At 27.4% G+C, this 26535-nt stretch overlaps 1 protein-coding gene and 2 non-coding genes across 3 annotated transcripts in view; 1 reads left to right on the plus strand and 2 right to left on the minus strand.

The window, feature by feature from the left end:
- The window catches only part of LOC134835481 (uncharacterized), a 57781-nt gene extending 34912 nt beyond the window's left edge, over positions 1-22869 (minus strand). Inside the window, 2 exon segments of the mRNA XM_063850360.1 lie at positions 2053-2623; positions 22013-22869. Of these exon segments, the coding sequence (XP_063706430.1) occupies positions 2053-2623; positions 22013-22619 (1178 nt within the window). The 5' untranslated portion in view covers positions 22620-22869.
- Positions 1019-1090, plus strand: Trnag-ucc (transfer RNA glycine (anticodon UCC)). Its single transcript has one exon. It is a non-coding gene; the product is annotated as a tRNA-Gly (tRNA).
- Positions 1821-1892, minus strand: Trnag-ucc (transfer RNA glycine (anticodon UCC)). The gene has a single exon. It is a non-coding gene; the product is annotated as a tRNA-Gly (tRNA).
- Positions 22870-26535: the final 3666 nt, after the last annotated feature.

Raw genomic sequence — 26535 nt, forward strand, 5'->3', positions numbered from 1 at the left:
TTTTTTTTGCTAACATCTTTAAATGGCTCCTGTACATCGAAAACGCAAAATTTAGAAAAAGTCCAAAACAAAAGTTGTTTCTAATGCCAAAACCTTCAATTTGAGCTGGAGAACCGTGATCTACAAAAGTTGAAAAAATTTTGAAAAATCGGTATGTGAGCCCTCATAATAAGAGGATTTTGACTTAAATTTTTTTTCATCAATTTTTTTTGCTAACATCTTTAAATTTTAGGCCTAACTAATACAAAACCATCAAAAAATTTTATGCCATTTTTTTTCGATGAAATGCTGATATCGGGTGATTTGAAAAGCTAATGGCTTTCTAATTAATAATTTTGAAATAATTAGTGTTAAGCTAAATTATATCAAAAGTTTTAAGTAGAAAGCCATAAGCTTTTTTGATAGATAGAAAAGTCAAAAAAAAAAAAAAAAATTCAAAAGTCAAAAAAATTAAAAGCTATTTAAGCTAAAGTTTAAAAAAAAATAATTAAGTCAAATAATTAAGCGAAAGGGCTTAACTACGATTTTTTGGAAAAAATAAACTTTAAAAAAAACAGCTAAGCTTTTAAATTGACTTAAAGCTCTAACCGTAAATTAAGAAAATTTTATTTAGTAAAATTTAAAATAAAATTTTGCTTTTTTGTACTCAAGTAAAAGCATTAAATCTATTTTTTCGACTAAAAATATTTTTTTCGCTCTAAACTATTCAAGAAATCTTTAAATACTTGAAAAGAAAAAAATAATTCTATACCAAAATCATTTTTAGTACTTTAAAACTGATAAGAACTTTTTTCAGTTCTCTTCAATAACTTTAAAATAAAAAAAAATTGACACGTTTCTATTCATACATAAAAAAAATTAAATTATGCAAAAATTTCGCTTCATTAATACCTAACATCGAATAATTTACCTAAAAAATGCTTAAATTTGCATTTTTTTTGTGTGAAAGTTTTTTATTATTTGATAAAAAAATAACTTTCACTCGTTCATATCGCAACTTAACGAATATTCCCTCAACGCGTCTATGGTGTAGTGGTTAGCATACTTGCCTTCCAAGCAAGTGACTCGGATTCGATTTCCGATAGACGCAAAAAATTTTTTTTACTCAAGATTTTTCACCTTTTATCTTGAATTTTTTTTTATTCTTTTCCTCTTCAAAAGAAAACGGAAACCACTGAACGAGCAAAAACAAAACAAAAAGTTTTAAGAGGATGTTGCAAAAAGTGCAATATGGCTCGTTTATACTTTTACAAGGAAACATTTACAATATTTATGACCAGACAGACCACCAAGGAATAGAATGAACAACGGAATACAAATTCGTCCTTGTTCATAAAAACTGCAGGGGCAATAAAAAACCAGTTGTTTTGCTGTAAGACATAACGACTAAACAAACTGGGATCCTGGAGTGGAGAAAAAAAAATTAAAATATTTATCGTGATTTTTTTTCCAAGTTGCGCCTTATCGGCTGCAAAAATCACGATGAAAAAAAACTATTTTTAAATTCATGAGAAAAGTTTGTTTCTGGGTAAAAACTGTCTCCGGAAGTACTTTGAATAATAAAATAAACATGTCGTTAGATTTTTTTTTTTACTCTCCCACGTACTTGACCTATTTGACCGTAATTGATCCGTTTTTGCCCAATACAAAAAAAAAATCGGTTGAAAAATAAATTTTCAATAACTTTCAATGGCACTTGTTTTTTTTTTGTCAGTGAAATCTGAGTTGGGTTGACTTCATAATAGATTAAAAGTTTTTGTAAATAAATTTGTCATTTTTTTGTGACAAATGAAAAAAAAAAATAAATAAAAAATTTTTTTTGCGTCTATCGGAAATCGAATCCGAGTCACTTGCTTGGAAGGCAAGTATGCTAACCACTACACCATAGACGCGTTGAGGGAATATTCGTTAAATGGTGATTTAAATTTGATTCAAGGGTCAATGAACTTTTTTTTTTGAACGTTCGTCTTTAGTTATTATCGCTCATTTTTTAATATGTAAATTTTTTGTTATCAAATTAAGTTAAGAAATCTCGAGAAAAGAGGCACTTACCTAAAATAAACAGTGACAACATCTTCTTGTTGCTGCTTGTCGTCTTGCTGCTCAAATTGCTGCGTATCAAGTGCCATTTCGTGCAGAGATAAGGACCAATTTCTGCTCAAAACATTTCCCGCTTCAAACATCTCCACGTGCCGCCATACATTTTTCCTCTTATTATTATCACAATCCTCGTTATTATTATTTTTATCATCATCTACTTTAAATCTTATAGAGGACTCTTCTTCTTCGTCTCCCACATTCGTTGTTTCATGTAACTTCGTGTGAATGATATTTTCCTCTTCGGTGCTAGGCAACGGCGATTTTTGTTTGAGCTGATGCTCGAGCTTGTTGAGATTCTTATCAACTTTTCGACGCGGGGGCGGCGCAAGCCATTCCACGTCGTCGAAATGAGACGACGACGACGAAGCTGATGACCGATAAAATCGCGTATCGGATTTTGGCTTCGGCGAATCCATTACGGTAATGGCATCCCAAAACGTGCCACGCGGAATTTGGTTCTCTACGAAAGATTCTACGTAAAAATTTTCGATATTTTTTGCGGATGATGGTTGTGCTAGTTGAACTGAAATGAGAGAGAGAAAAAAACAGAGATATTCGTTAAATAATCCTTTTTCGACATTTTTTTGCGTATTAAATGAAAAAGCGAATAGTTAATCCATAATCTCCTTTAATTCCGACACCTTTTAATAAAGTGGTCAACATTGGATATTGCAAAGAGCTAATCCAGACATATGTTGTCTGTCCAGACTTGTTTTTGGGGGAGAATTACATGAAGGAATGTTGAAAGTTTTCGTTTGAATGACGTTTAACGAGCGCATTTTGTTTTTGAAACAAAAAAAAAATTAAAAGAAATTCTTGCCCAGTGCAAATTTTTGACCCATTGTGTATTTGGAATTTTTTCCCAATGCACATTTTTTTTTTATCTTGCCTTTGAATAACTTTTATTTATGCTTCAATATACATTTTTGAATTTTCATCCCAATGCACATTCTAAATTTTTGACCTATAGCACATTCTGAAGAGTTTTGCCTATTGCAAATTTCAATTTATCAATTTAGGATTTGCTTTGATTTTTATAATGATAAAATTTGTAGTTCTAACTTTTAACCCGCTGTGTAATTTAAATTTTTGACCTATGGCACATTTTGAAAATTTTTCCCAATGCAAATTTCAAATTTTAATTCTGGGATTTTTTTGAGTTTTGTATCTCATATTTTTAACCCAGTGTACAATCTAAAAACTTTCAACCTATGTCAAAATTTTTTTTTAAATTTTTGACCCAGTATGAATTTTAAATTGTTACCGTAGATTTTATTAAAAAGCTTAATTCATTAGTTTTGAATTTTTACCCTATTCCACATTTTTAGTTTTTTACCCAATGCATATTTTAAATATTTTGACCCAATGCACATTCAAAAAAATTTTTTATTAATTAAGTTTAATTTAGCTTCAACTCACATTTTGAATTCTTGTCTCAATCTACATTTCAAACATTTGACCCAAGGCACATTTTAAAAATTTCCCAATGCACATTTCCTCAGATTTTTCCTTGCATTTTCTTTATTTATTTCCTTAAAATGCGGTAAAAACGAGACAATAAATAGTAATTTTTCTGTTACGTAAACGAAATTAGGTTAATGAAAGTCCTTTTTACTACTCTCACGCTCTTGAAAAACGAGCATAAAAAAAGAGAAAAATTGTGTCATTTTTTTTTTGCGGAAAATCGTAAAATTCTTGTCTCATTTTATTGTTACGCCGCCGCCAAGTATTTCCAATTACAATAATTTTGTCATTTCTCTTCTTCGTTTCACTTTTTCTTTCAACCAGCATATATATAAATTCAATAATTGAATTGTGCTTTTTTTTATAGTTCAAGGTCATGGTTTCTTTGTACAAATTCAAGTTGTCGTGTGCTTGTGCAAAGAAAACGAATAAAATAACGACGGATTATCACTCTTTCTCTCTTTTTGTCTCGTCCAAAAAGAAATATTTTTTTTGGGAAACTCTCGTGGGTCTGTCGGACCGATTTCCATCAACTGTCACTTTTTTTGAAATGACATTTCTGAAAAGTAATCAACTTTTGTTTGTGAAAAAAAGCACTCAAGCCGATTTGAAATGATTTCTTTTGTCTTGGAATCAGAACAACGCCAGTTTGTCTCACGATCTCGTTCTTCGTCGTATTATCTCTAATTGTTCGTATCTCTGTTTTGCATGATAAAATGGGCCGGCTTGTAACAAAAAAAAGAAGAAGACGAAGAAGAAACGAAAAAAAATCCAAGATAGAGTTGTTATGCACGTACAACTTTAAAGCAAGCGGACGATGGCGACACAAAATCACAGTTTTATGGGCATGGATATTAGCGACACGCGTTTCCTTTTTTTTGGCTGCAAGACAAAAACGTGACCAGAAGAATTCTGTCAAATTTTATTCTTTAAAAAAAAATTACAAGGCGTCTCCATTTAATTTTTGAATCCTTTTTCCTCCCACAGAAATTAAAATTTTTTAACAAAGAAGGCTCGAAGCCTGCCATTTGCATAATTGGCTTAAATTTTGTATCGAAAAATATGATAAAGGTTGCGCGTAGGAGGAAAAGCAGATAAAAGTCATAAATTAGAATAAAGTCGGATCTAAAATGATAATTTGATCCGTTTCTAATGAAAGAAGTCATTCAACTTTCTAATTGCTGCTGTATTGAAATACAAAAAAGAGACGGATAACAAAAAAAAAGCACTTAAAATTCGTATTTTATTTCGCATCATTTTCGTATCGGTTCTCGGGTTGTTAAACTGAAGAGAAAAAGAAAAAAATAGAAAAACTTCTCTAATTCAGTTAAAAAGTATTTTATTTCATTTTATGCCCTTTAACGACCATTCAATGTTTCTTTCCTCTTGTTTTGAAGACTTGGATAACAAACATATCGGAAAATTCATTCGATTTGTACAAAAATAACATTTTGCTCTCGCCCTATCTGTGTTTGTTGTTGAGTAAATAAACATTATTTAGAAGGCACTTGACTAATATAAACTGACGACAATAACATGAAATGGTAGAAATATTTATTGAAATGGGAGTTTTTAACCTTAAATGGCATCCCGGGGATTTAAAATTGGTTTATTTTGAGTAAAAGTGATAAAAAGTGCTTTGAAAGTGAGTCACGTGACCAAATGATGATTTTTCGATTAAAATTTAGAGAATTATTTTTTAAAAATTTGAAATTTTACTTAAAATAATCGAAAATTCGGGTAATTTTGACATTTAGTGCAATTAAAAATTGATCACGTGACCTAAGAACTTCTTTAGCTTAAAATTTAGGTCACGTGGTTTGCAAAATCTTTTCAAAAAGCAAAAATTAAGTTTTTTTAAGCTCAATATCGTCTTAAAATGTAATTTCACAAACCAAAAACTGAAAAAAATTACAAATTGAGGAACTCACGAATCGTTAAGTCACGTGGTTAAATTTTTTTTTTCAGACTTCGGGTGTCAAAAACTATAAATTTTTTATTAATTCTTGTAATTAATGATAATTTTCAACAAATTTCAGTAAATTTTATTTAAAAAAAGCAATTTTTTTGGTCACGTGACTTCAACTGTCATATTTTGAATTAACATTTATTGAAATTTGTATCAAAATTCACGAATTTCATCAGATTTTTTTTTTAAATAAATTCACTTAAAACTTTTTCACTTTAACTTTTAGTCACGTGACTTCAACTGTCATTTTTTGAATTGACATTTACTGAAATTTGTGTCAAAATTTACGTATTTTGTAAGATTTTTTTCAAAATTAATTCACTTAAAGCTTTTTCACTTCAACTTTTAGTCACGTGACCTCAACGATTAATTTTTTGAAGTTAAAATGCTTCAAAAATCGCTTCAAAATACATAAATATCCAGTTAAAACGTTAAATTCTTAAAGTCTAACCAACCGCGTTCTCGAGTAAATTTCCACATTTAATTTGATTTTTATTCGCTCCATTCACAGACATCATAAACTTCCCAAGCGGAATTTATCGTCCCTCATTCTTTGCATACTTTCACAAGAAAAAAGCAAAGAGCATTTATTTTAAAAAGCTAAACAAAGCGCGCGAAACCCAATTTCCTAAACAATACATTACCCTAAAAAAAAAAGTTTTTTTCTTCGGTACCTAAGTCTACCTGCCGCATTTAGTTTTGTCTCGACACAACGTAATATGCCGTGCAAGCCACCAATATAAACGACAAAGTCATTATTTTAGAAATGTGAACGACGAAAAGTTATAAGCTTTAATGGATTTTGCAGACAAGAAAGTGGAAAAGAAAAGGAAATTAAAGTACCGCCATCATACACAGTTTTATAGACTTTAAGGAAAGTTTTATTATTATTATTGCGATTCGAGAAAGGAGAAAGTTTTTGTTACTTTAAAATGATAAATTCATCGATAAAATTACGGATTTTGCAAAATTTATCCCTTTTTCACGCGAAATGCAAAGACAAAGTTGATTAAACGACAAAAAGTTTTTTCTTTTTTTTCGGAATATATTAAAGCATGAATTTAACGACCCACAGTAAAAAAAAACTAAAAACATAAAAAACCTGGAAAGTGAAGTTTATTACACATGCTTTTGTTGTTATTATTATTGTAGGAGTAAATTTTTATGCTTACAACATTCACAATTATGCATTTTTTATCTCGACTTTTTTTTCATGAAAAAAAAAATTAATGAAATACACAAAAAAAACTGTAATAACAATAAAGTGCATGTAAAAACTTTTTGAATAGACAACCTTTTTTATGTGGTTGTAAATTATAACTACTATGTGGAAATGAAAAGAGGATGCGTTTCTACTTGAACTGCTTGAATGAGATTAACCTGAATAGTTGTTGTTTTGACGTATGGTTTTAATAGCGAAAAGTACTCGAGAAAATTTTTTCATGAATAAAATATGTGCTTCCTCTTTAACTTGAGTATTCTCGAAATTTCAATTAAAACATTGAATAGTTAAGGTCACGTGGTTAAAAATTTTAAACTCGTCCATGGAGCAAAATAAAAAGCTATAAACTTAAAGAAAAATATTTTTTATTAAAATTTTGCAATGAAAAGTCAAAATGTGCATTGGGATTAATTTTAAAAAATTCCTTGCTTTACGTTAATTCGTTAAAATAGTCACGTGGTTTGAAATTTGAATATTTTGAAATGTTATAACTAAAGTTTTACTTCAAGTATTTTTTTGAGATTTTTTGTAAATTGTTTGTTTTAATTTTGAGAAGGTTTTTGAACCAAATCATTTTTAAAAAATACATAAAATCCATTGAAAATTGCAAAATTGAAATGTAAGCTTCATTGCATACCTTAAGGTAATAAAATCATTTTTTTTAAAAATCATCAATTTTTGGAACGAAAAATTCCATAACAAGGTCAAAATATTCAATAATTATTTTTTCAATTTAAAGATAATCTCATAACATTACCATTTAAAATGATTTCAGTCAAAAAATTCCTCGAAGCCACTTATTTATACATTTCCTTCAACAAATTATGGAAAAAAAAACCTTCTAACCGCACATAATTTCTTCTTTTTAATAAATTTTCCTCAAATTACTTCTACTTTCCTTGGCACCAACAATGGGACCAAATTATTTCTCAGAATTTCACAAACAAGAACCATTCATTACATCTCTTCTCTTCTATTTCTATGAGCGCAGAAAAATATAATTAGATTCTTTCCTTCCATTTTTAACTACCTAAACCCAGTCGTGAAATAAAGGAGCAAATTTTTCCCTTATTTACGGCACAAAAGAACCGCAACACACAATAGAAAGCCATAAAACCGATTAAAGGTTTCCAGAACGCGCTTCTAATTTTTTATGCCTTTACAATTATTATAACTTCGTTTTTTTGCGCTGTAATGAAAACGTGTCGCAAATTAGTTTTCCGTTTTATTTATTTTTTCTGTACCAAGCTCATGTGTTCGGAATCACAGAGTTGGATGAAAAAAATTTTTTAATGACATGATAATTTACATGATAATAAAAAGCATTAGTCACACATGTGTTAATTAGTGAGAAAATAACGAGGTTGAAATTAAATCTGTTGAAAAGTTTTTTTTATTCTATTTAAATAATAAAATTCAATTATTTTTAAACTTTTCCAAAGGGAAAACTAAATTAATTAAAATTTTAAAAATTAATAAAAAAAATCCGAATATTTTAATTAATTAATTACTTAATTAAAAAATAAAAATAAAAAAAATAAAATAAAATAAAAAATTAAATTAAATTAAGTAAAATTTTAATTAATTAAAATAGATTTTTTTTTATCGAAAGGACAATTTTTCACTTAAAAAAAAATAAAACGTAAACATCATAAATTTCTATTTATAAATAATGGATTTTCTCTGCTGTTTGAATCTAAACAATAAAATGAAAAATTTTTCGTTTCCATAATTTTTTTTAATATAAATGTGCATTTTTCATAAAAAATTAAATAAAAAAAAAACAAAGACAGACTGAAATCAATTTTCATTTATTTTAAAAGGTGAAAAACTTCACAAGTGCACTTGAATAAAAATAAATAAATTTTACCACATTTTTTTTTGTTTCATTCCATAACATCGTTATCGAGTCGTTTCAATGGTTAAACTTTTAAACAATTATTGAGATAAATTTATTTATTTTCCAGAGTGAGCTATGAGCTAAAATAAAACATAAAAAAAAGTTGACAACTTGATTCGCAAACTTTTTTCAATCAGTTTTTGTTCTATTTATTCAACTTCAATAAATTTTGTATGGAATTGACAGAAAAAGGAAAAAAAATTAAAAATTATTCAATAATTTTTTTTTTGTTTCCTGAGGGAATCTTTAAATTCCATGCTAACCACGTAGGATTGGATGATCAATAACAACAAAAAATCGTTCAATCATTGACAGAAAAAAAGTTAAAGTTTGCCGGATAAGAGATTTTTTCCGGTTTGTTTGAGTTTGAACAATGAACTCTTTATATTTTTTTTAAAAGAAAAACTTTTTGTTGTTTAAAAAAAAGTTTTTAAAATCACTCAATAAAAGCGATCAAATTTTTTTTAATTTTTTTTTTCAAATTTAAATTTTTTTGTAGTTTTACTAAAAATAAGATTTTAATGAATTTTTAAAATTAATTTAATTAATAAAAAAATTAATTTATAACTAATTTAAAAATATAAAAAAATCGATGGGAACGAAGTCAACAGGTAACACAATTTTTACCAAAAAATCATTAAAACACGCTAAAACATTTTACATTTCACATCAATTTCAGTTTTTCTTTGTTTAAATTTTTTTCAATTGCTATTTGATTCAATCGAGCTCGATTCTCGATAAATGTTTTAGCAATATTTGTGTTTGGTTCAAAATAAAACGAGCTCGAGTTCAACCAAAAAATGCCATTGTTCAGCATTTTCAACTCGTTCCCTTGTTGCTGCGGGGAATCCAAACACACGAGACTTTATTTTATTGTTTTTTCATTGGTTAAATTTATTTTTGTTTCATAGTCAGAGGCGGGAATTTGTTTTAAAAAATTTCTTTTAGATCACTAAAATGCATTTTTCAGAATAAATATAGAGAAAAATTTATCAAATAATATTCTCTCTTGAGATTTTTTTACAAAAGTAAACACTTCATAGCATAACTCAATCATGTTTTTTGCTTTATCGCACTTTCCTTTATTGATATGTCAAGCACACTTTCGCATTTTCTAAAAACATTCCCCAAGATGAAATGATGTGGAGAAAAAACATGCACTTTACCATATTTCTCAGCATGTTCTTCGATAAATGTAAAGAAAATGCACGAGAGAGAGAAAAGCAACAAACGATAAAGTTGCAAAAAAAGTGTGAAAATTACATCGTTTTAACGACATTATGCACGTTATTTGTGATTCATTGCACTTCTTGCTGCTAAAAAGCGTCTACTTAGCACGGTTCGTGACACAAAGACGACAACGACGCAACGGGAAGAAGTGAAATAAATGACTTTTTATTACACCCGAGGCGAGATGTGAAGTGACAATCGTTGTTGGATTTATTGATTTACGTCGCGGGAAAAAAAAATTGGTGAAATATTGGGGATAACTTTCCGAGAACGTGCCTTGTTCTCTTTTTTTTCTTATGCCTCATCAATCTCTTGTATATTTTTTCTCTTTCTCTTGATCTTTGTTGCCTATTTTGTATTCATCTAATAAATATTATTCATCTTTCTAAATTTTAATTCGCATCATTTTTCTTGCTCAAACTTGATCTTTGTATAAGACGCGAATCAGAATAATAAACAACAACAGAGAAATTGCACGATTTAAGCATTTTTTGTGTCCATTTCAGATTTTTTTCTTCTCACGCCGATCCATCCGTCATGTCAAGCCAACAACAAAGCTCCGGCAATAATGGATGTTACGAAATTTTGCATGTACATTAAAATCATTAATCAACGGGAAAATTTTTTTCGAGCAGATTATCAATGAACAGTTTCGATCAATGCCACGAGTTTGTATAAGCGGATTAGAATGGAAAAATGACCTGCATTTGATGTGGACAGAATTTGGTAATATTGAAAATAACATATGTATGATGCTGCTTGTCCGCATGTGGTAATGACATGGAATTGTGTTAGAGAGATTCAATAATTTAGTTTTGTTTGCGCTTTATTATTTTTGCACGTGGGAGATTTTCAGATGCGAAGCATTTTTTTCTTTTATACACTGTGGGATGGAAATTTAAAATATTTACCAAAAAGATTAATAAAAGAAAAAATTAATTCAAAATAATTTCCGCGAATCTCTTTGAGTCTTTTGAATTGTATTAAAACTGTCTATGAAGGTTTTGAAGAAAACTTTACGAATATGGCGTTTAAAATTTATTACATAGCTCATAAATCTAAATTGAGGACTTAATTTTTAATGTTCTACTATTTGTCTATTTTACATATTTAAGGCATTAAATATATGTTCTTCTATTTTAGGATTTTACTCAGTTTACCATTTTTTTTTGCATAAATTAAACCTTCTTGTCATACTCGAAAAACTGAATGTTTTCTCTGAAAACAAGATTTCAGTATTCCATAATATTTGTTCTTGCCATGGAACTGAAAATGAGACTCTCATACTTTAATCTTCTTATCCAAGTTGATTGTTTTAAGTTTCATGAAATCAATGCTGATGCTCGAGCCCGTCTTCTGAATAAAGAGTTTCTGATTTCTGATACAATAAGCTTGTCTCATCTTTTTCAAAACATTGCGATTTATTTAGATTTCAGTTAGCTGAGAACTTAAGTTAGCTCTTTAAGTCTTCTTTAATGAATCCAAAATTACCATTATTAGTAGAAATTGAATTTGATAGTGAATTGAATTTGATATTTGTTGCTTCTATAAGTTAAGGACATCTTGGATTTAAATGCATTAAGAATTTTGAAATAACTTTTATTTCCATTAGTCAGTTACAGTTCGTTGGAAAAATTTTAAAATTTGTTGATAGTTCTTTAAAAATAATTTTTGTAAAACTTTTCTGAAGCTTTGTTTTGTATTTTAGTTTATCAAAAATTGAAAATTTAGCACTTTTTTAACTTTCGATTTTTATTTCATTTATAAATTGAATTTCAGCCCTCATTCTCAATTCTCATTTTTTGTATGATTTTTGTAAAATTTAGTTTTAATAAATTTTCCACTTTGATGAATTTTCTTGTTATTTTTTTCAGTTTTGAGTCAAGCTCATTGGGGTTTTTTGATAATTCTTAAAATATTCAACAAAATTTGAAAGTTGTTAAGTTTTTTGAGCTCATTTTTTCACATTTCAACCTACTGTGCAATTTTTATTATTTTATTTTTAATTTCTTTTTAAACGTTTAATTTTTTCACTTTTTAAAATTTTTATCAATTTTAAGCACTTTTAAGTCATCTTTTTAAATTATTATTTTCACACTTTTAAGATAAATCACGTTTTCATCAAATCTCTGATCGACAGTCGGACATTCCAATCTAAAAGTATTCCCACATCTGCTACAAATTTCAGTTTTTAGGTCACTTTATAATCGGCATCATCATCAATATAATTCATAAAAGCCTCTTTCTTGCCACAGCACGGACAATATTATGATTAGATTCTGTCAATACGTTCTCGATGCCTCTTCCTCCGAACATGCACTGAATTTATAGCCAATTGTACAATACATTGTCATCTCGCATTCTGCTGAGCATTATGTTATTTATTTATAATGATTTTGTGTATGCTTCTGGATATAGACTTCAAGTTTTCACATGAAATAACAGAATTTCCTCTGGGGTAGTTTTGTGCATGTTCTTTTCCGGAAAATGGAAACAATAGAAGAGAATTTTGCAATATTTAACATGACAAGCAGGTGGGTTTGAAACTGCATTTCCTAATACCAGAAAGGATTAAAAATTTATTTTATGAGACAAATAAATTAAGAATACAAAATTTGTTGAGGTTTGATGAAGAAATTTCCTAATCTTTGTTTTGGTATAATTTCTTGTTTATACAAGCTCACAATTCAATTAAACTTGAAGATTTGATAATTACTTAAACTGGTCACGTGACTTGATTTCGATTCATTAACAAAGATCAACTAAAATTTGACTCTAAGAATTTAATTTTCCAGTCAGGTTATGGAATAATGCAATTTTAAACAGCAACAACTACTTGTAGAACATTGTTAGTCTGTTTTTAATTGTCTCTTCGAGCGTCACACAAACTAAATAATGTTCAGTAATTTACATTTGAAAATGATATTAGAATGTAGTGCACTACATTGTAAACATGTCTTGAATGTTTAAGCATGTGGCAAAATGGAGTAATTAAACAGAGAGTGAGAGAAAGAGAAAGTCATAGCAGGAAGGATGTAATTTGAAATTTTAATGAATGATGGTCAGTTTTGGTGTGTTTAGTTTCGAAACAAGTCAATTCCATTTAAATTGTGGCTTGTCTGAACCACAGTCTGATACAGTCTTCAAAGGAAAATTTGTTAATTGGGAGGAAAATTGATATTTTTAACCACATTTGAACATTTTTGTTCATTTTAAAAGAAAAATTTAAATCAAAATTGAAAATTTTTGTATAATTTTATTAAAAAAAGGATTTCAAAAGACCAAAAGATCAATAAAAAAATTTAAAATGTGCACTGGGATAAAAATTTGAAATAGTTTTTTTTTGTAAAATTTTGTTTGAAAATGCTTACTGGGTCAAAAATTTGAAATATTTGAAAAACAAAGAAATAATCAAGTAGAATTTTCAAAACAGATGATTTTTGAAAGAGAAAATGTAAAATGTATACTGGGACAAGTAATTAAAATTCTTAAAGCAGCTCATAATGTTAATTTTATTCTCAAAATGTGCATTGGGACAGAAACTTAAAAACCATTGGTTCATAAAAACGTATAAAAACTCAAAATTTTTACTAAAATATTATTCAAAATATGCACTGGGTTTCATAAAAAGTAAATATTTTGAAGAGTTTTTAATCAAAGAGGTTCGAGTTTCAGTGAGAATTTGAACTGGGTCAAAAACTACGATAAAAAAAATTATAAAAATCAAAATGTGCATTGGGACTTATGAAATTGCAAAACTTTTAGTAAATATGACTCAAAATGTGCATTGGGTTGTTTAATCACGTGGTCACAAAAACTTCATGGTCAAAAAAGAGTAAATTTTTTGGAAAATTTTGAGTCGATGAGGTTTGAATTTCATCAAATATGTGAACTGGGGCAAAAATTACGAAAAAAATTGATAGAAATTTAAAATGTGCACTGGGTAAAAATTTGCAAAAATCTTTTTTTAATGAAAATTGATGAAAATTCTTACTTCAAAACTTTTTCATGAAATTTCTTCCCTTTTTCTCATATCTGTCAATCAATCTCGTAACAATAACGGACCTGCCACAACCCAATAACGATGAATAAATAACAAAATATGGTTCTATTTCCTCTTGCTTTGATAAACAAACAAGAGTGATGATCAATCATCACAAAAATTGAGGGAAAGAAAACGGAAATTTCATTCATGAATTGAATACCGAGTATCAAATATCTCGAAAAAAAATATTTGGAAACTTACTGAATAAAAGATTACTTAACTCTTATTATTGTCGATGAATGTGATAACAAACTTTTCGCTAAAAATAGAATTTATCATAAAAAAAAAATAAAATGTAGAGAAAAACAAGCAACGTTGAGATAATTTTGGCGTCCTTTCTTCTCACAGAAAGAGAAATTAAGGGTCGAGTGACTCACAAAGACAAAAAAAAAGTTCTGGGCCTTACATAACATCAATCGTGTTATCAGTTCAGTTTCCTTGAAATGAAAAAAAAAACAAAAATGGTCGTTATTACCCACAAAAAATGTCTTCGCGACACGCAATGTTAATGTCTCACTTTTGCCTTTCATTCAACTTTCATTGATTTCTTGCGTGAACATTTTTTTTTTGGTTTCGTAGTTTTGTCAAAATATTTTGTAGCAGCCCATTGATTGACACGTCGGACCCGCTCAACCTACAATTTATTTTGATTTTAACGGTCAACAAGGGAACAAAACACGAACATTTTTTCCAATGTTCATGCGCCGCTCTTCGTAAATTTATGAGGGGAAATTCAACATTTTTTTGTTCGACGTCTGTGTTACACGACAAAAAAAAATGTAGGTACAAAAAAAAAATAATCTACCACCTGTATCAGGTTAAGCTAAAATATTTAAAATTTTTACAGACATGAAAAGCGGCAACCTACACACAAGAAAGGTAGAGACATAAAAAATACATTTGTGTTCGCAATTTATGACATTTTTATGAACAACTCACAAAAATACGCGATTTTTGTCTCGAAATTTATGTTTCGTTTATTGCCTCTAACATTTTTTTCGTGTTTTTTTTCGAAGTTGTCTAAAAATATTCTACTGCGAAGTTAATGTTTTTGTTTTCTTTGTCATTTATTGAATTTTTCGTTTGTTTTCGTTTGAGTTTGGAAAATTGAATTTTAACCATCGTCACCTGCTGCTTCTGATATTTTTTAGGATTTTAAGTGATTTTAAAGCCGGGTTTTCTTATCTTTTCGAAGGAAAAAGAGGGATTACCGCGAAAAAACTTTTGAAAAGACGTCAGGGAAAAATTGTTCAATTTTTTGAAGGAAGAAAAAAAAAGGAAATTTATGATAAGAGTAGATAAGCTTGCTTGCCCTAGGATAGGATCGCGTAATAAGTTTACATATTTTTCCTGTTTTCACCTGTTTGTATATTTTTTTTCTCTGAGGATTTGGAGGAAAAAATTCGTATGGATCACGAGATCTATTTTTTTTGTAAGAAGGTTTTTTGAATTAAAATATTGAACCTTTAAGAGGAAAATAAGAATTTATTTTTTTTAAATTGTAAAAAATAAATTATTTCAAATCATAATTAATGAATTTTTTGAAAAAAAACAATGAATGTTCAATAAACTTAATTTAAAAATAACTCTAAAAAATAAAAAAAATTAAATAAATTTAAAAAAAATAAAATAAAATTTAAATAAATTAAAAATTTTAAGTAATTCAATTTCAAGAAGAAATTAAAGTCAAAAAATTTCTTTATAATTTTTTTCATAATTTTATTTAAAAAAAAAAATTAAAAAATAAATATAATTAATTTATCAATATTTTTTTTTATTTAAAATTTATTTATTTTTTATTTTACTTATTTTTAATTAATAATTAAATTTTTTATTATTTTTTTTATTTAAAATTTATTTTTTTTTATTTTACTTATTTTTTAATCAATAATTAAAGTTAATAAATTTAAAGTTTAAAAAAAATATAAAAAAAAAAATTAAAAATATTATTTTTATTTTTATTTTTATTATATTTATTTTTTTTATTTTATTTTATTTTTTTAATTAATAATTAATTTTTGTTTTATTTTTTATTTTATTTTATTTAAATTTTTAATTAATAATTAAGTTTTATTTTATTTTTTAAATTTTAAAAATTAAAATATTTTTTCTTCATTTTCTTTAATTTTTTTTCTTTTATTTTTTTTTTGCTATATATATATTTTTTTATTTTTTTATATTTATAAAGATGAAAAATAATTAAATTTTGTTTATTTTTTTTAAATATAAAAAAAAATTATTTTTTTTTATTATTTTTTAAATTTAAAAAATATAAAAATTATTTTTTTTATTGTAATTTTTCTTATATTTAGTATTTCTTTTTTAAATTAATAATTAATTTTTGTTCAATTTTTTTTTTATATTTTGAAATATAAAAAAATAAAGTCAAAATTTATTCAAATGCGCTTAAATAATTTTCATAAATTTACAAAATTCAATTATATCGTCTTTTAACAAATAAATACCCTCCAACAAAAAATTAAAATTAAGCAAAAATCATTACCTTGCTCGAGAAAAAAATAAGATAATTTTTCCATAAATTACTTAGGATGCCCTAATGTCCCCTCACTTTATTTTTTGCGAAAAAAATTTTATAAATTTCTTTTTTCATTTATTTTCTTTACAACCTCTAATTTTTATTTGCTAATGAAATGCTCCTAATTGAAATACCTCCCACGCGCTTTTCCCTTCGTTAATGCCCGAAAAATTATTTTAAAGTTTTTTTTTGTTAAATTTAAAATTACGGTAATTGACTGAAAACTTTTGTTTCTGTTAATTACATTTGCTCGTTGGCACGAGGTGAGATCCTTTTTGCGAAATCATTTATTTAATGTTCGCTAATCATCATCATCAACACTATTAACGGCACTTTGGCGAAATCCTTTCTCGCGAAATTTTATCTACTTTTTTATAACTTAATCACCGTGCATAATCTGTTTTGTTTTAAAAATAAGTTTTTTTTTTGCTTCACCTCAGAAGGAGTAACGTGCGTAACGATAATAATCGTAATAATTGAAAAGGTTGTTTTTTGTTTTTCTCCCGCAGTTTCTTACGTTTGAAACATTTTCTTGTTATTATTTTAATCCCCTGAAGGGATTTGGAGCAACTTTTCTGCGATACTTGAAGGCGCGGAGACGCAAAGAGATGGAGAAAGGCACAAAATATTTGCTTAGGAAATAAATTTCTCCATAAAATGATGAATATTTTATGACGTTTCTTGATTATTTGGATAGTTGGAAGGAAAAAGAGACTGACCTAATTCAATATTTGACGACTTTTATCGATTTTTTCTTTTCTCGTTCCTACCACAATAGTGGCTTAACCGCAACTAGAATAAATATTGTAGTAGTAAACTTTTATTTTTTTTTTCAATTTTTTTTTTGAGAAGGAAAAAGTTTTTCCTGTATATTTGCTGTCTGATCCTTTTTTGCTCCAGCATTATTATTATTATACTATTTAACTTTACAACATGTTTGTTTGTTTGTTTGTGTGTGTTTTTTAAGAGGATATTAAAGAAGAAAGTTGCGTAGTTACCAAGATTTTCAAAAGCGAGAGACGACAAAGTTCAGTGGAAATATTTTAGGTGTTTAATAGCTCTTAGTTGGGGAAAAAACCGCATAATAATTCAATGAGTTAACGCTTGAGGTCCCATCGTTGCTTGGTTATGGGCTTGAAAGTGCTTTAAGTTTAAAGGGAAATTTTATTAAGGTAAATTAAAGTTTTATTTGTTGGGAATTTATGAGATTTTTTTAGTTTAATTTTTGTTAATTTTTCTTTTTTTTTATTAAAAAAGATATTTTTGAATAAATTTTAATTTCTTAACATTTTTGAAAAATAATTGAATTAAATAAAATATTAAGGATTAATTAAATATTTTATGTTAATTAATTCAATATTATTTATAATTCAATTTTAGCTTTGAATTCCATCAAAAGTTGATTAAAACTTGACTTGAAAAATTTCATGACCGTTTTTATTCTTTTTCGAAAAAACGGTCTTGAAATTTTTTTTTTATTTCTTCAAAAATCGAGGAGATTTTGATGGAAATCATCTTTAGAATGAATATTTATTAAATTTTAGCTTTGAAATCCAACAAAAGTTGGTTGAAACTTGTCTTGAGAAAAAAAACTGTATTTGCTTCTCAATTAATTAATTCAATGAAAAAAATTCTAAGTTTATCGTCTTCATACAGAGTATTGTTAATTATTCAAATTAAATTTTTATTTATCAAAAATAATTCAGTTTCTATGAAGAAAAGTTACAAAATTTTTATAGTACTTACTTTTATAGCATGAGGAGTATCGAAATGTGAAAAATTTTATTTTTTCTTGAGCCAAAATTTTTTCAATTTCATTTAATTGCTACAAAACTGTCTATGAACGAAGACATTAATTCAAAAATCTTGATAAACTTAAATTTGTTAAAATGCTATAAAATTTTTATAGCATGAGGAGTATAAAAATGTTAAAATATTAAAAAAAAAACTACAATTTTTTTAAATGCTTTTTTAAATGCTGTTTAAAAAAACTATTTGAATCATTCAAAATTATCTCAGGACAAAAATACTAATTTAAAAAAAACTGAACTTTGTTGAAATGCTATAACATTTTTATAGCATGACCAATACAAAAATGTTCAAAAAATTTTTTTTTGTTTTAAAATTACTGAAAACATTCAAAATCGATTTAAAATGGTTAAAATTGTTTCAGAACGAAAATAAAAATTCAAAAAAACCTAAAAATTTTTTAATGCCATAAAATATTTATAGCATGAGGAGTACAAAAATGTAAAAAAAAAATATAATCCACTAAATGTCTGCCTTTCAATTACAATCAACACTTTTTATCAAATAAATGTCTCTCGCGTACATTTGTAGCTAATTCGTCTACCTCCCTTCCAAAATTACTCTCATTATTCCATATAATTTTTTATCATGTCACTTTTTGTTGTCACTGCTTTTTTATAGGTACGAGGCACAATTATGATTGTTATTAAGAATAATGATGATGGAATGAAACTCATAATAATGAAGACAATGTAAATTCATGCTTAGAGCTTATTAATAATTCAAGCGTCGACGTTTAATGAACCTTTCCTAACACAAAAAGAATCTTTTTTTTCCAATTTTTTCATAACATGACGTCTTAAATTGATCACGTGGTCAGTCAAAAGCTGCATTTAACCCCGTATAAATTTTTGGTCTGTGAATTATTGATGAAAATCGATAAAGACGTCATGTCATGTGTGTGTCAAATTTACAAAGTTGTTGAAACATTAGAGCTTCGTTCTTTGCACGTACATCCAGGGCAGCTGCTACTAACGACCCCTTTATCCCTTTTCTGTCGTTGCTGGATTATTTTCTCGTCAAAAATGTTGCCTTTTAAAACATCATTAATCTCGAGAAAGGCAAATTTTTCGTTATTTTGACGTGAATACAAAGGATTTTACGAGAAAAACAGGATTTTCGGTTTTTCCTGTTGTTTTTCCTCATTACGGCGTCGTTTTCAAGGCTTTATAAGATCAATCAAAATTTCCAAGAGGATTTTTCTCTCTTTCTTTTTTATTTAAAATTTTCATTACCTCAGCGTCGGATTTTATTAAAAATAAAAAATAAACGACAAAAAAAAGGAACAAAAAAAAAATAAACATCATTTATTTAAACATTTTTCCTTCCTTCCTCCCACTCGTCGTCGTCGTCGTCAAAGTAAACATTTTTCGCGAATTTTTTGTGTTCGAAATTGTGTAACACTCTGAAATAATAACAAGAGCTTATCCTTGTCTTTGTCTGGCATGTAACATCTTTCTTTTCTTTTTCGTTTCATTTCATTCGCGTACACTCAAAAAGTGCTCTTTTTATTATGATGATTGTCTTGATTGTACCAAAAACAATAATAAATTATGATAATAATAGTCGTCGTTTTATTTTATTTTATTTTTAGTTTTTTTTTAAGTTTACAAAAAAATGAAATGAAAAACCAGGCGTTTCCCTTTTTTTCTTCTCTTTTGTGGAAGAGAAACTTTCACTACATTAATTTAGTTAATGGCATCAGGAAATCTTTTTTCACACTCGAGTGACTTTTCCTGCTGTACAGCTCAGTTTGAAGGACAATGACCAATGTTGACAATATGTTTAGAGTTTTTTTTTTGTTGTTACGAACGCGTGAGTTAATGATGACATTTACGGATAGCCCGTAGTTCGTTAAGGTTGCTTTGAAGTAATAAATTATTTTACGGGAAACGAGTTTTGTGGAGGAAATTGGCTGTGAGAAGGGATTTGAAATAAGGAACTGGATTGATGTGCTGCAGTAAAAATCTCATATTTTACTTAACTGATACAAAAAAGTTGATATAAGTGATAATTATCTGATTAAGTTTAAAAGAAAAAGACTTTGATCGGTCAAAAATACTTTTTTTTAATTTTAAAAATTGAAAAAAAATGAGAAAAAAATTGAATACCTAGCCCAGTACACATTTTGGATGTTTTTCCTATTGTACAATTTAAAAAATTTACCCCAATGTACATTTTGAATATTCATCCCAATACAAATTTCAATTTTTCAACTATTAAAACTTTAATCCCAATGCAAATTTGATTATATATTTTCAGCCCAGTTAACATTTTGAATTTTTTGAATTTAATAACATTTTGATACTCCTCATTCCAGTAAATCTACTTGAAACTTATGTTCAAATTTTAAAATATTTTTAAAACTAATTTGATAAATTTTAAAGAGTTTTAAAATAAAATTTTGAATTTAAATTTTTTTTGTAAAAATTTCTCATTTTAATACTCCTCATACTATAAAAATTTTTAAATTCAACAAAAAAGATTTTTAATTAATTTTGTTTTATCTAATTATTAAAAAATTAAGTTTTATTTTTTTTAATTTTCATTTTTAAAAAGTTTTACATTATCTCAGAGGAAAAAAATTAACATAACATTTTCTTACTCCTCATTTCATAAAATTGAATTTTTCACACATTTCAAATATATTTTTATAGATTTTTTGTCTTTTAGATTTATATTTGGTAGTTTTAAAAAATATTGGACAAGAGTTTGACTTGTTGGTATCATTTTAACATTTTAGTACTCCTCATGCTATAAATATTTAATAGCATTTTAATATTTTTAATTGATTATTTAATTAATATTTACATTTTGAGATAATTTTAACAATTTTCGAAAAAAAGTTTTAAATCAAAAAAAAAAATCTTCACATTTTTGATTCTCCGCATGCTATAAAATTTCAGCTAAAAGTAGAAATTTTCACAAAGTTTTTTTTTAAGTAACAGTTAATGTTAGTTTAAGGAATTTTTTTTATGATTTTAGATAAAAAAAATAAACATTATTATTTGGTAAATTTTTAATTAATTTTAAAATGCATTTAAATATAAATTTCTCATTTAACTACTCCTCATGCTATAAAAAAATCATAAATCCTATTGAAAAATATCTAATTAATTTAAAATTGAATGATATTTTTATTCAATTAATTTTTTAAAGTTTTGCATTATTTTAGAGAAAAAATATTTTAAATTAACATTTTCTTACTCCTCATCTCATAAAATTTAATTTTTCACTAATTTCAAATATATTTTTATAGATTTTTTGTCTTTTAGGCAAATGTTTAGTAGTTTTAAAAAATATTTCACAAGAAATACATTTTTAGGAAAATTTTCACATTTTTGTACTCCTCATGCTATAAAAGTTAATATGAATGAATTTTTGTCTTCTTAAGGAAATTTTTCTTTTAAAAATTAGTTAAAACGCAATTTAGCAAATGTCAACAAAAAATTTCTTTCAATTTAAAAAAAAAACCAAGCAAGAAAAACCATTAAAACGCGCGCGACTCACAAATTTAATTTAATTCTCAGAAAAGTACTTTACACAAAAAAACATTTTCGGGTTCATCAGCAACAAACAACTCGAATTTCATTCCATCGTTGATTTTTGTCGTTCATTCCAGTACACACAAAATAATAATTAAGTTAATGTAAAATGCAGGAGGAGATGGAAAAAGTCGATAAACTTGTTTCTCGTTTGCTACACGAACAACAACAAAAAAAAAAATTGTAACTTACCTTTGTACACGATTCCAGCGACGAGATTCGTTGTTGTCGGATTCGTTTCAAAGACGTCATGCATGACGTCAAGTTGTACGGCATCGTCAGCATCGTCATTGCTGATCCGTACAATTTTGTCATCGGCTTTCATGAAGGATGGTTCGCTTTTATTACACAACGACGTCGACGTCGAAAGTGGCGACGACCGGTGAAAATTTTGCTGTAAAGTAACAATCGGTGTATCGCCCACAGCGATGACTCTTTCTTTTGTTGTCTTTTCCGTCGCTCGCATTGTTTCGCTCGTCGTTGACATCATCATCATTCGCAACATATTGGCAGCATGTACCTGTTGTTGTTGCCTTTGTTCTTCGTCGTCGTCGTTGTCGTTGTGTTTTGTGGGTGTCGCTGGCGGCGGAAAGAGAGTCGTTGCCATTCGTCGAGCCGCCTCAACCTCGTGACTGACATCATCGTCGAAATCCGTAAAGATGGGCGGAGAGCTTTTGGCTGAAGGAGGTCCGGGACTGCGACCCGGAGCCGGATCTAAACTGTTGCCTGTGGTATTGGATAAACCAGTACCGAGCAGGATCCATGCGATGGTAAGAGTTATTTCTTTTATACTAGGCATTTTTCTACGAATTTCAATGAATTTCTATTTTTTGTGTTTCATTCTTTTTATCACAACTGAAGAGAAAACTTTTTTGCAACCCTTTTTTTGTTACATTCGCAAAATCCCTAAACTTAATTGAATCACTTTTTACTTGAATGCTCTTCTTTTGCCACTTTTGTAACTTCTTTATTTTCTCTCATCTTAAATCAACTCTTTTTCGCATATTTTAATGCAAAACTTTATAATTTTATTTTCTTCCAATTTTATCTCACTTTTTTTTACTTTTGTCACAAAAAGTGTCGAGTTTCCTGCAAAGAAAGTAAAATAAATGAAAATTAGTAGAATTCTCAAGGCAGCTAATTAAATAAACCGATTTCAGCTCAAATATTTATCCAAAAGCGTGATTCTGATTAGGTTTGTTGTTTTAAACCTTCTAGACAATTGTTGATTTGCAACAGAGGTTAGATCAATATTTGCCTTTGAAATGTGGTTTTCACATTCATTCCAAATGCATATGCCAGGGTGATGATGTGAGAAAATGAAATTAAAAGATAAAATCTAATGAAACGTGATTTTTAGTTGAATAGTATCGAATTAAGGATTTGGTTACGATAGTTAGTGAAAATTTACGAAATTTAAGAAGATAAATTGATTAAAAATTGTTGAAATGGATAAAATGTTTTTTTTTACATTTTTGTACTCCTCAATGACATTATAAGTTTGGTAAAATGTTTGAATGGTATATAAAGTTTTAATTTTTTGATAAGTAAAAATCTATTCTTATTATAGTTTATGATAAAATATGAATTGGGATCGTATTAAAAATTTTTAAAAATAATTTTCACAATTTTGTACTCCTCAGACGTACGTTCAAAGCATACAATAGGATTTAAAAACCATTGAGTTTTGGGTAAGTATAAAAAAAAATTTAAAATATAAAATGTAAGTATTATCATTTTTAAAAAAATTTTCACAATTCTGTAAAATTGTGCATTTAAAAAGCGTACAAAGGGAATTGAAAACCATCGACTTTTGAGTAAGTATTATCAATTTTTAAAAAAAACCTATAAAATGTGCATTGGGATCGTATTAAACATTTTTAAAAATAATTTTCACAACTTTGTACTCCTCAGACGTACGTTCAAAGCATACAATAGGATTTAAAAACCATTGAATTTTGGGTAAGTATTGAAAAAAATTGTTAAAATAATCTAAAATATGCATTGGGATCGTATCAAAAAAAAATTTTAAACAAATTTTTACTATTTTGTACTCCTCAGACTTAGGTTACATTTAAAAAGTGTTTAAATGGATATAAAAACCATCGACTTTTAGGTAAGACTTTATCAATTTTATAAAAATACAATAAAATGTGCATTGGGATCATTTAAAACGTTTCTTTATAATATTTTTACATTTCCGTACTCCTCAAATACATTTTAAAGATTCAAAAAATTGACTTTTAAGCTTATAAACTTCTCATAATCTACGATTTTTATTTTCAAATATCATAAAAATGTGCACTGGGACAATCAAAAAAATCTAAAAATAAATTTCACATTTTCGTACTCCTCAAAGAAAATTATTAAACTAACACAAATCCGATTTTTTGGGTAACATTTTTATAATTTTCCTAAAAAAAACTTGTATGAAAACTTTTCCCTTTTATATAAAAGACAATTTAATTACGGTTTCCAGTCCATTAAAACCAGACTTTGTCTCGAAAAATGTTTGTGTTAGTACATCATTTGTTCCACTATTCAAACCCAATCAACCTAATTTGGACATCGTTATCACGCTAGTTTTATGACAACCTTGTCCTTGGCATTTCTGTTTCATATCCCTTTTTCAACCCTTTCATTCACGTTTGCATATGCTCTCGTTCTAATTCGATTTTAACGATACTACTACTTTTTTTTTTGCCTACAACGTTCCAACTAAAACATTTTTACTTACATTTTAATGAGGTAATATGTCTGTGCTTAGTTAGAAATCGATAAATGTATCGTATCGCATACGGCGAGTTCCATGAAGGAGAAACGTTGTTCGATTCTCGACGAATTTTTGTCGTTTTCACGTTCAGTTCACGTTTCGACGATTGGATATCTCTGTGAACTAAAAGTCTCGTAATCTATATGGAATAGGTAGGTAGCAACATATGTTCCTATATAAAAATTTTACTGATACTATCGTTGCCTAACTTTTTTTGTAGAAATGTGCTCGACTTCAGCAAGAGTAGTGAAAAATGAGCTCGAAACAACACAGAAAAAAAACAATAAAATGAAAATAAATGTATAAAAATTTCGTTTCCTTGTGAGGAAAAGAGATATTTTTATGGATGGGCAAATTCATTTTTCCAGGTATTCGTTTTAGTTATTCACTGAGATGAAGATTAACAAACAAGAAGAGACTTTTAAGATTTTCCAAGAAAAAAGTTAGACTGTAATTAAAGCAAACTAGACAATCGACAATCAGTTGGATTTAACATTCTTAGTTTGGTAAGTAATTCTATGAAGTTTTGAAAACTTTGAATAATGAATTTCAGAAAATCAGTTCTTCGTCTGGATATTCAATATCTTTAATAAATTGATGATATTGAGCTTAACTGGGTAAGTTTTTACATCTTGATTTTTTTTTATTTTATAGCAAAATTTTCTAAACTGAGACTTTAACAAGGCATTAAGAGCAATAAGAGATTGATATGCGAATTTGGAGACCATGTTGAATGACACAGACTTACTTGATGTGAAGCAAAGAGTTAGTTTTAACGCATCAAATCTAAATAACCAAACCTAAAATGGATTGCTTCCTGAATACTTGACTGATAAACTAATAAAAATTGGCCATCACAAACCTACGAGCTTCAGTGAAGTAGTAATTCGAGGCTAACGGATCAATTGACGAGTGCAGCATAGAAATTATTTTATTACAAAGGATTAAACGAATACAAAACTATAAAACGAGCTCTGATTCACGAAAGTTCACAAAAAGATCTGCTCAAATTTAGAACGACCTCCCGCTTTATTTGGCCTATGAGCATTTTTCGAGATGAAGAATTATGGTTAGTCATGGCAGTTTAAAAAAAAATATCCAATCATTGGATTAAGCGTTATAAAATCAAAATTATATTTTCTTGAGCAGAGCACATGCACGATTATTCTGTAGTCAAGAGGCTGTTGATTACACATTTGGTTAGCAAGTTTAGAGAGCTTCTGAACAAAAATATGTAATCTTAAGAGCTTCTTTTTGTCCATAGTAATTTTGTTAGTTTGCCTAAACTCATAATTTATTCTGAGATATACTGAAGCGGAACACTGCAAAGGAACTTTTTGAGATCTTCATGAAATTTTCTTAGCTTTTGAAAAAGTTAAAAGGAAAGGCAAATCGCACAAGAACATTTTTTAAGCAATTGAAGTATTTCAAGAAAATTACTTAAAAAGCAGTTTCCTGATAATAAAGTTCAATATGAAATTTTAAGAGCTATTTTTTCTATAAGATAAATAATAATATAATTCTATAAAATTTCTTATTGAACTTTATAATATAAGGAAACTGCTTTCCAAACAATTTTCTTGAAATACTTCAATTGTATAAAAAATGTTAAATCTTCTATTCTTCTGAACTTCAAAAACTAGAATCATTAATTAAGAGTAGAAATTATAAAATACCTTAATTTGTTCAGGAGTAGATTTAATTTAGCAATTTCCTATTGATAATCATGTTACCTAGTTTAATCCATGAAATTGTCATTTAGCAATTTCCGTGATATCAACGACTAATTTAACGTCCTTCAATTCAATTTCATCTCCTTGTTTTTTTTATTAATTTGATAATTTTCTCTTCGTTACGACTTTTGAAAAAAAAATCTAATTAAATAGCCGAAATGTTACATTTAATTTGTGTTTTTTTTCATTACTGTTTTAATGGTAACTTT

Source organism: Culicoides brevitarsis, chromosome 3 (assembly GCF_036172545.1).
Source record: "Culicoides brevitarsis isolate CSIRO-B50_1 chromosome 3, AGI_CSIRO_Cbre_v1, whole genome shotgun sequence".
Taxonomy (NCBI): domain Eukaryota; kingdom Metazoa; phylum Arthropoda; class Insecta; order Diptera; family Ceratopogonidae; genus Culicoides; species Culicoides brevitarsis.